General features: G+C 39.0%; 1 protein-coding gene across 1 annotated transcript; it reads right to left on the minus strand.

The window, feature by feature from the left end:
- Positions 1 to 8458: 8458 nt before the first annotated feature.
- Positions 8459 to 11095, minus strand: CCN2 (cellular communication network factor 2; the record flags this gene model as incomplete). The annotated part of the gene is made up of 4 exons (XM_011229653.3): positions 8459 to 9681; positions 10061 to 10272; positions 10404 to 10658; positions 10828 to 11095. Coding segments are annotated over 4 exons (1032 nt in total), but the record flags the coding sequence as incomplete, so codon positions are not given.
- Positions 11096 to 11099: the final 4 nt, after the last annotated feature.

Here is an 11099-nt window from a genome sequence, read left to right on the forward strand (position 1 = left end):
TCTTTCCGAGTTCTTTGTATCTCCATTGGCTATTCTACACACCTCTGGTAGAAGAATCCCACGGATGGAGATGCTGGGCTTCTGGCTTGAAAGACTGATGGATCTTTTCTCATTGTGGGATTCCCTATGTACTCCAGTTAGCTGAACAATCTATGCGTATAGGAGGTCACAAGACAACCATACCATGTTTGGAATAGTGTGACACAAAGACTACCACAACAGATGATAGAAAATTGACAAAGACTCATACCAAAAACCATGAAAGCCAACAATATTGTATGAATGAACTAAGAGTGTGCATAATAGCACTCAGGATGCTGTTTCCGCTGCCTTTCCCACTTTCTTTTGGTAATTATTGAGGCAAAACACATGAATTGACTTTCCCAGAGCTCCAGGAAAGCCCCTGTCTTCCCTAGAAGGTTATCTCCCAAAAGTCACATTATAAAGCCCATAACTCCCTCCCAAAGTCCATGGAACTACGGTGTCTGTCTCATGCCCCACATGCTTCCCTTCTCCCACCACATCTCTACATTGAGGCATCTATGCAAACACAGTCCTGGAAATTGTCCCAGACCTTTTAGAGTTTCTTGACATAAATATGCAAACTTGCCTAATAACCCTGAGTTAAAAGTTAAAAGTGACATGAAAGAATCTTGACACTGGGATTCATTAGCTGAAACTATGGGTAAAGTTTAAAAATCAACAAATAAATAAAATGCAAAAAAACCCCACATTCATGTTGTAGAAAAATTTTCCTAAATCCTTGGATTTAATGTCATTTTCAGTACTTCATAATACCTCACTAGAAAGAGTATAAGAAATACTGACCACAGGGGTGCCTGGGTGGCTCAGTCATTAAGCGTCTGCCTTCGGCTCAGGGCACGATCCTGGCGTTCTGGGATCGAGCCCCACATCAGACTCCTCCACTGGGAGCCTGCTTCTTCCTCTCCCATTCCCCCTGCTTGTGTTCCCTCTCTCGCTGGCTGTCTCTCTCTCTGTTGAATGAATAAATAAAATCTTAAAAAAAAATACCACAGATCAGAAAAAATTTAGCTAGAGAGGAATTCAGAGTGGGGAGAAAAAAAATGGAGTTGGGTTTATTCTCATTAAAAAAAAATCCTCTGGAATGATATAAAAGAATATTTGAAAAAAGATGATAGTTTATCTTTTATTTTTAATGCTAAGGGTTTTCATTTTAAAGGACTTCAATCACAAACAGAATAAATCAGTATAAATTGGATTGAAAAACATCATTAATAGTGAATGAAGATGTATAAATTCATATTTTTTTCATATGGGTAATTAAATTCAAAATTTTGATCCCAATTTATTAACTCAAATTACTGAATTTTGGATTATATATGGTTTTGCGTTAAATTTGTCTGTGTTCCCTAAATTCTAAATTTTTATATAGCACCCATCCCATCAGCACTTAGATTTGGATACTCCCTGTGTTTTGTATATTCTTTTCATAATGATGATTGACTAGAAGTCATTTGAAAATGCAAGATAATGACTACAGGTGTTTCTCAACCAATCAGATTCAGGGACCCTATTATTATTCCCCTTGTCTTTACTAAATCTTAGACTAAATATGTAATTACTCTAGTATTTGTTTTATACCCCAGTCTTTTCACGGAAAGGACCCCAATGCCCTAAGTGACATTCATAAGCCTAATTTCTTGTAAGAAACTGAGTCTATGCAGAGTAATGATTTTTTTAAAAAATAGACAGCTGCACTTGGTTTGAAATTTTGGTTTATTCACAGATGAGTAAAATATATCGAAAATATTACCTCCTCTTCCCTTCTTTTGGTTTCTGCTCTGCCCCAGGATGCTTCATGAACTGGTATCTCCAGTTTTTTGGTTTTGTTTGTTTTAATGAGGTAGGGGTGGTATGGATAAGAGCAGTTACTCTTTTTAATAAAAGTGGTGTTTTATATCCATTTGCCTGCTGTATCCTGTTGAAATGCACATACACATAATACAATGTGTTGATAACTCTTAGTGTTGAAGTGTAACTTACATAGTGAGATGTCACTTTTCACATGGAGCTCCAGGTACCTTGAAATCTTGTGCTCTAAAATGAAATAATGTTTATTGAGTCCCATTAAATAAACATCAAATATATAGTTTCATGGTTTCTATTTATGAGTTTCATTTTGGAATTATGTTTTAATGAAAAAGCCTGCTGATAAGCTAATAAAAATAAATGTTGGAAGAGGTCAACCTGTCCTCTGAGATTTAAATAAAAATTGGTGTGAGTCCATCTGATGTTAAAAGGGAAATCCAATGCCTCCCTAAAATATTTATGCATTTTGGAGGACTTTCTTCTGATAGGTACTTTTAGCGTTGAGTTTCTACCCCCATTAAATTCTCAACCTCATTTTCCATACATGTGATGCTATAATAGTTTCATTGTGCAGTGAAACCTGTTATATGCACTGTGTTATTTTTCTGAAGCTTATCACCTAAAATATTAAAAATAAATTTTTTTCCTGTTTTTAAAGTAATAATTATTCTTTGTAAACAATTTTGAAATTCTAGAATACTATAAAGGTAGAAAAAATAACCCCTAGATAATCCATTTTAATGTTTTAACAATATTCCTTTAAAAAGGTGTTTGAATTTTTTACTTAATTTTCAGATCTTTTAATTGAAATATAAATTAATAAATGTACGGCAAATTTTTTCATGCCCTCTTCCAAAGTAACCATTATTCTGAATTCTATCACCATTAATTAATTAGTGTTCCCTATTCTTCAGTGTCATATAGATGAAATCATACAGTGTATATACTTTTGTATTTGGCTTCTTTCATTCAGCCTAATGTCAGTGGTTCTTTTTTTATTGATGTATATTATTCCACTGTATGAATATTCTACATTCTATCCATTTTCCTGTTGATATGCATTTGGGGTGTCTTTAGTTTTGGGATGGATAGAACTGCTTTGAGAATTTTGTTTATGTATTTTGTTCATTTCTCTTGGATCTATGTCTAAGAGTGAAAGTTTACTGTGTCATAGGTAGTTATATATTTGGCTTTAGTAGATACTGACATACAGTTTTCCAGTTATTATACTGGTCTGGATTACATGCATTCACTGTGCTGACAAAAATTGTTAGCATTTGTTGAACTAATGCAAGTCTTAATATGCTTTCTGGTCTTCAGATGTAAATTGTAATTAATCAACATTTCTTACTAACTCGACATTTCTTCCTAACTCTTTTTTTCACTCTCTTCAAACATCTGATAAAGAAGATGGGTCTTCATGTCTATTTCTTTGGATCCTGTATTTGGATTTGGAATCTGACTTAGTATTTTAAGGATATATTTTACACTGTTTATTCTTAGTCTTAGCAACAGTCTATATATAATCAGTATGATTCATGAGGTAAAGAATAGTTATTAAAAACTTAAGAAGAAAAATCTTCCATGATTTCATTTATGGCTTGGGAGAATGAGGTACGAAAATACACTGATATGTATGAATATATGTGGAGTGGTATGCGTGTTGCTCACGCTCCTAGGCACGCAGCTAATTAAGTAATAGTGGCTTGAATAGCTAAGTCATTTATTTATTTATTTATATGTTGCAAACAGTTCATTAAGTCCAAAATCATGAAAACTTCAAACACATTTTGTCATATTCCCTGCTATTTTTTAGGAAGGAGAGGAAAAATTTTTATTTTTTTTAAAGATTTATTTTTAAAATCTTTTTCTGATTATAAAATAATGTGTGTTCATTCCTGAGAATTTGTAAAACAGAAGATTATTTTAAATTAATATAAAATTACTTTAACCATTATGAGATGATTACCATAAATTAGAGATTTGTTTCTTTTAAAAGTCATCTTGGAATTATGTCTGGGGTTGGTACAGATTGGGCTGAGCATTTCGGAGTTGCTGTGAAATGTGTAGCGTACCAAAAATCTGATACTGAAATCATGGAGAGGTTGTGTATAATGAATAGGTTCTCTGTCATTGTCAGGTCACCAACTAGGTGTTTAAGTATCAGAATGAACTAAACATTTAAGTACAGTTGATGGTCTTAATACACTGCAGTTCTTACCCTTATAGCCTCTCAAATTGCGGCTTTCACAGGAGTCTTTTGAATTTGCCTTCTTTACCTTTTTGATACAGTCTTAACTGTCCTTGTTAGCTTCATTTTTATCCAATATGAAAAGGTAGTCCATGGGGGCGCCTGGGTGGCTCAGTCGTTAAACGTCTGCCTTCCGCTCAGGGCGTGATCCCGGAGTTCTGGGATCGAGCCCCACGTCAGGCTCTTCTGCTGGGTGCCTGCTTCTTCCTCTCCCACTCCCCCTGCTTGTGTTCCATCTCTCACTGGTTGTCTCTCTCTCTGTCAAATAAATAAAATAAATCTCTTAAAAAAATAAAAGGTAGTCCATGAATAAATGTATTTATGTTACACATTCCTTGCGCTAGACCTGGAATAAGACCATTCTCCAAGAAGTCTTAGTTTCTTTTAGTGGAAAATAGTATTTCAAGAGCATGATTGTGGCCTAGGGATGCTTATTCCTCCTGAGTTCTCATTGTACCTAAGCCTTTTCAGGGAGCAGATATAGGAAAAAATGTGTGTGTGTGTGTGTGTGCGCGCACGCGTGTATGTGTTTGTGTGTGTGTTAGGAGATCAAATACATCATAAGTTTACGCTGATATTTCTAGTTCAAATTCAGAAATATGGAATTTAACTTAACCACTTTTGTATTATATCTGTATTTTGTGACTCTCTCACTAAGAATCCCAGTATTCACCAAGTGAGCCACCAAGTGGCTTGCTTGCTTTATCCCGTATTATACACCCAGCAGTCTCTGAATAATAATATCACCACCATCACCATGAAAAGCAGTTAAATGTTTGGAGAGAGGTGTCTGCTATGTCCTTTCTCCCCCACCCTATATGGTCGCATTCTACACTGTCAGAACATGCTGTATAGCCACTGTACCCTATGTATCCTCTTCTTTAACCTTCATTTAATCTTAGTCCTAAAGATAAGCTATATTGAATGTTCACATACCAGTTTTTATATTAATATCTCTCAGATATTTTTGTTTTCTGAGCTTTTTCTCTAATAGGGTTTTTCAGAAAGGGCCCACAGGAACAATATGCTATAAATTCTTACATGTTTTATTTTTACTTTATTTATTTATTTTTTTAGAGAGAGAGCATGGCAGGGAAGGGGCGGAGGGCGAGGGAGAGAAAGAATCCCAAGAAGTTTCCACACCCAGATGCCTGGCTTGATCTTACAACCCTGAGATCGTGACCTGAGCCGAAATCAAGAGCTGGCTGCTCAACCAAGTGAGCCACCCAGGCGCCCCAATTCTTGCCTATTTTTGGCAGTTTGTCTTGAATGTCAGTTCTGGAGGATAAAAATTCTTTAATTCACATTTTCTTTCTTTGAGTATCCTAAATGTTAATCCACTTTTTTGGTATAAAGCCTTGCTTAAATAAATAAATAAATAAATAAATAAATAAATAAATAAATATTGCTGTCAAAAAATCTGTTGATGAGTTAATTTTCTTTTACTTAAAAGATTCATGTTCTCTTTGCCTAGATGTTCTGATGGTTTTTCCTTTTTCTTTATATTTCAGAAATTTTACTAGCATACGTATTGGTGTTGGTGGATTTTATTAGGTACATGGCATGCTCTTTCAAATCACTTTTTGTTTCAGTAAAGTTTTCTTGATTTATAGCATTTGTTTTCTTCTCCAGGACCTCCTACTAGCCATATGTTAGATCTTCTTTGCCCATCTACAATATTTATCATTTTTTCTTGACACACTTTCATTCTTTTTTTTATTTAGAAAATTTCCCTCTCCTCACCATCTATTCTTCTTAAACAATTATCTGTTGTATTTCTTCACTCTTGTGTTCCTTCTTGTTTGATATATATATATGTATATATATGTATATGATATATATATATATTTATTTCCAATTCCTTCCTGAGTTTTATCAACATATTTCTAAGTTTTACTAACTCTGACTTATGTTGCCATTTTATGTCATTATTTTTTTTCCTTTTTATCATTTATGTCTACTCTCATTTTCTTTATAGTCTTTTAAAATAATATAGTTTGGATGTGTTTTCTGGGCATGTACTTCTGACATGCTTTTATTATCTGTAAGGATTTATTCTGTCCTTTATTATTTTCATCTTATAATGTATGGGATTGGGCTTCAGTAATTTTGTTTTCCTATTTCTTATGTGAAATTAGTCTTCTTGAACTTTGTTCCATAAGGACACTTAATTTAGACAGCTTTTCGAACTTCACAGAGATCCCTCTTTTATTGTTTCATGTGGTCTTATAAACAGGCAGTTTACTTCCTCCGATTTTGAACCTTTGTTTCTCTCCTCATTTTTACCTATACCTTCTCTTTCAATGTCTTCGTTGTCTGTGACCTGCTTAATTTTGATTCCATTCCCATGATCATGGAGTCCTCCCATGGGAGAGAGCTCTGGCTTGTAAGATTTATTTGACTGAGCAGAACCCCCTGCCCTCAGATTGGTCTCCCACACTTCACTGCTGGCTGTTCTGAAGCTCTCTCTTCAGAAGCATCAGATATCCTGTGGCATCTCTTTATTCCCACACATATGCTGACACACTGCTTGTCCTGGGTGGTGGATGATTTTCTCCCCTTGGGATTGAAGGGACCCCTTGCCTTCTAATTTTGTTGTAAATATTGCCCGTGGAATTTTGATGTCGTAATATAGTTACTCTGTTTTTATGTGGAAAATTGAAACATCTCAGATCTATGCTTCTGTTATTACTTGTATCTTCCCAGAATTCTCAAATTCCTTTTTAAACACTCAGGCTTGGGGTGGCTGGGTGGCTCAGTTGGTTGAGCATCTGCCTTTGGCTTGGGTCATGATCTCAGGGTCCTGCGATTGAGCCCCACGTCGGGGTCCCTGCTCAGTGGGGAGTCTGCTTCTTTCTCTCCCTCTGCCCTTCCCCCTGCTTGTGCTCTCTCTCTCATGCTCTCTCTCTCAAATAAGTAAATAAAACCTTGAAAACAAAATAGAACACTTAGGTTCACTTACCATGGCCCTTCATCTTCGCATCTAGGAGTATGTTGACAGAACATGTAGACTAGCCAGTGTACTCTGTGTGTGTGCGTGTGTGTGTACATGTGGGTTTATTTGGGGAAGTGGGGTACAGCTGCCGACAGTGTTGCTATATACGTATGTGGGTGTATCCTAAAAGTCCAATGTTTTGACCAGAAATACTTTGCACATTTTGGACACGGGAAGTTTTCCCTTTGGTTTGTGGCATGGGCACTGTTTGTAGAGCTAGTCTTTATTTTCAGATGTATTTTTGTCTCTTGGAATGACACTGGCACTACAACATTGCTAATTACCCTGTGATGGGTTAGTTTGTCTGCAACTTTTTCCCCCCTATAATCCACAGCTATACTGATCTGGAGAAAACTGTGCTTTCAGTTGTGTTTGGAATATTTTTGTTTGCCACTTACTTCAATTGATTTTTTGATAGAGGCCTGGATAGGTCCAGTGTCATTTCCAGGCTTCTTGAACAATTTCATTTTGTCACTTACAAACTACTTGGTAAGCTATTGATCATGAAATGATAATCCAAAGCTTGGGGCAATGAAGCGTTGCTTTTAATTTAAGACAAATTCCTATTAACGTTCATAGAAATTATGCTCCTTTTCTACTTAGGCCATCATCTATTTGTGATTGGTTAACATGGCAACTGAAAACAGAATTATACAAAAATGCAATTTATCAAGTGGTTCCATTTAAATGCAGATTTTATACTCTGCAGATTTAACAGTAAGATTATTGAAGTTCAGAAATAGATCTATAGTAGAGCATACAAACTCAGAAAATAGTCAAAACCTTTCCTATGTGTAAGGCACATAGACTAGTTTGTGAAGCAAAAGATCGTAAATTAAGTGCCTGCAATGGCCAGAGGTATTAAATGTAAACAAGACCAAGTGTAACCAATAGGGATTGTTGGAGACTAAAGCTACCTAGAGAGAATTTAAATGTCTATAAAGTACTATGAAGGTAACAACAAATGCCTGTGTCCTCGGTATACACACACACACACACACACACATACACACCCACCATGTATGCCTGCAAGTTTGTGACACTTTATTCAGTGTGAAATGGGTTTATATAAAGTTCTATCGAACTGATTAACCAATTTATCAGTATATATGAGATTTAAAAAATTGTAGATGAATTGTTGTAAGACAAATAAAAGCTTCCCATATATACTCAAGAAAACTCAGAAATGTTTAGAAGAGTACGTGAATAACCACACTTTTTATAGAAAAAATATATACTTTATTTTCAACTAGAAAGGTGCAAACATGTAACTTTTGGTCACATTCTCAACAAGTAAACTGTCCAAAAAACAGTCATAGTCAAGGTAGAAACAAATGCTTCCAGGTGGAAAAACTGATCAGTTATACAGAGCCATGTTTTCATAAAGGCCATTTGTTCATTAATAGTGAGGCTACCACATTTCCAACTGACAAATCAGACTTCCGAGGACATCACTGCCTCGTATTCAGTAAACAATCTGTCTTGATGGACTGTCACTCTGAGCAGAATTTCCATTTGAATATCCATTTCATGCTTTGAATTATCAGACAAGCTTTACGTCCTACCTATGGTGTTCAGAATTGAGGCTAACATTTGAAATACCAAAGCATTAAAAACATAAAAAGGCACAAACAACTTTAAATTAACTTAGATAACTGTACAAATATATATATATATACACACACACACACACACAATATTTACAGTATCAATAAAAAAAAGTTCTGGCTTGTTACAGGCAAATTTGCTTGCCACAAGCTGTCCAGTCTAATAGACAGGATTCTGATTCCTGAACAATATCATTCAAATCAGAACGTCAGAGCTCAATCTGCTGTTCTGACTTAAAGAACTTGACCCAGCCTCAGGAAGGCTGGAGAATGCACATCCTGGCTGTCGCTGGAGTTACAGGCAGGTCAGTGGGCATGCAAAAAGTTTCCTTCTCAATTATACTCCAAAGAGCAGGCACATACTACTTTAAGATGACAATTGTTTCTACAGGTGCCCTCCCACTGCTCTTAAAGCCACCCCTCAGTATACATTCGGGTGCTATGTGCTAATGTAATCCCACTGTCAAGTCTTAACTTTCTTCAAACCAGTGTCTAGGTTGATAGACTATTTGAAGGTCACATGGCACAATATTTTGAATGTGGTGGGACTTTTTCTTTCCCCCAGTTAGAAAAACAGATTTAAATAACTTGCACTACTGAAATCATGTTTACACAAAAATGAGATGTGAATCAGTTCAAGTTATAGTCTAATGAGTTAATGTCTCTCACACTCCCTAGCTTTATGCCATGTCTCCATACATCTTCCTGTAGTACAGGGACTCAAAGATGTCATTGTCTCCGGGACAGTTGTAATGGCAGGCACAGGTCTTGATGAACATCATACTCTTCTTCATGACTTCCCCGTCGGGGCACTTGAACTCCACAGGAAGAGTGGTGGTTCTGTGGGGGGTGCAGCACCGGCCATCGGTGCACACGCCACAGAACTTAGCCCGGTATGTCTTCACGCTGGTACAGCCAGAAAGCTCAAACTTGACAGGCTTGGAGATTTTGGGGGTACGGATGCACTTTTTGCCCTTCTAAGGAAGACAAAGCAGAAGGAAAAAAAAAATCAATGACTCCATAAGGGGAGTGGCTTTCTTCAAGCTCTGTGTTTTAGTCTTAATTTGTCTGACTTTTGTTTATATTTTGAGGAGAGGAAGTTTGAGTCTCATTTGCCAGTTTTCCAAAAATAGACATAGCCTCTCTTGGGATGTCTTGAATTAACTAACAGTGTGGAGAATTTCACAGTGGAAAGCTGGTGGTTCCTATTACACAACATCTCATTCCTGCAAAACAGCTCGACGGTTAGGTATTTTTGGAGATAAAAGATCTATAATAACCGGGGTGGTGAGACCCAACTTTGGTCTTATCCATTATCATTCCAAGAAAATTAGTTAATAGGAGCAGAAAATGTACCTTTATGTTCTCTTCCAGGTCAGCTTCGCAAGGCCTGACCATGCAGAGGCGGCTCTGCTTCTCCAGCCTGCAGAAGGCGTTGTCATTGGTAACCCGGGTGGAGATGCCCATCCCACACGTCTTGGAACAGGCACTCCACTCTGTGGTCTGGACCAGGCAGTTGGCCCGGATCATAGTTGGGTCTGGGCCAAACGTGTCTTCCAGTCGGTAAGCTGTGAGAGCAGAGCACACAAACACAAGGTAAGACGCCAGGATAAGACATTTCCCCCTTCCCTTGGCAGAGTCAGGAGTCAGCCCCTGGGGGTTGGATCACAACACTGACTTAGAGGCAGTTTCAACTCACCGGCAAGGGCTGGGCCAACCACGGTGGTGTGGTCCTTGGGCTCGTCGCACACCCACTCCTCGCAGCATTTCCCGGGGAGCTTGACCCTCCGCGGGAAAGGGCAGTCAGGGCTGGGCAGGCGGACGTCCATGCTGCACAGGGGCACGCAGCCCACCGCCCCGTCCAGGCAAGTGCACTGGTACTTGCAGCTGCTCTGGAAGGACTCTCCGCTCCGGTACACCGTTCCTCCAAAGACGCAGGGGGCACCATCTTTAGCTGAAGGGAACAAGGGACGGGGGGGGGGGGGGGAGGNTGCAAGGATCAGGTCATCGGTAGCAGTAGGCGAGTCGGGGATGCGCGGGGAGCAGGGCTCCGCCGGGCAAGGCTCCCAGCACCCGCGCCGGCAGAAGGGGCGAGGGGTCCGGGTGCGGGCCGCAGCTCTTACCGGTGCACACGCCGATCTTGCGGTTGGCCGGAGAGCCGAAGTCGCAGAAGAGGCCCTTGTGCGGGTCGCAGGAGTCGCGCTCGGTGCACAGCTCGCCCAGTTGCTTGGCACACACGCGGCAGCAGCCGCAGCCGTCCAGCACGAGGCTGACGCCGGCCGGGCAGCTGCGCGCCGGCTCGGCCGCACACTGGCACGGGCCACCGCACTCCTGGCCGGCGGCGGGCTGCGGGGAGGAGGGGGCGGTCAGCGGGCGCACGCCACTCGGCGCCCCG

The sequence above is a fragment of the Ailuropoda melanoleuca genome, chromosome 10, assembly GCF_002007445.2.
Source record: "Ailuropoda melanoleuca isolate Jingjing chromosome 10, ASM200744v2, whole genome shotgun sequence".
Taxonomy (NCBI): Eukaryota; Metazoa; Chordata; class Mammalia; order Carnivora; family Ursidae; genus Ailuropoda; species Ailuropoda melanoleuca.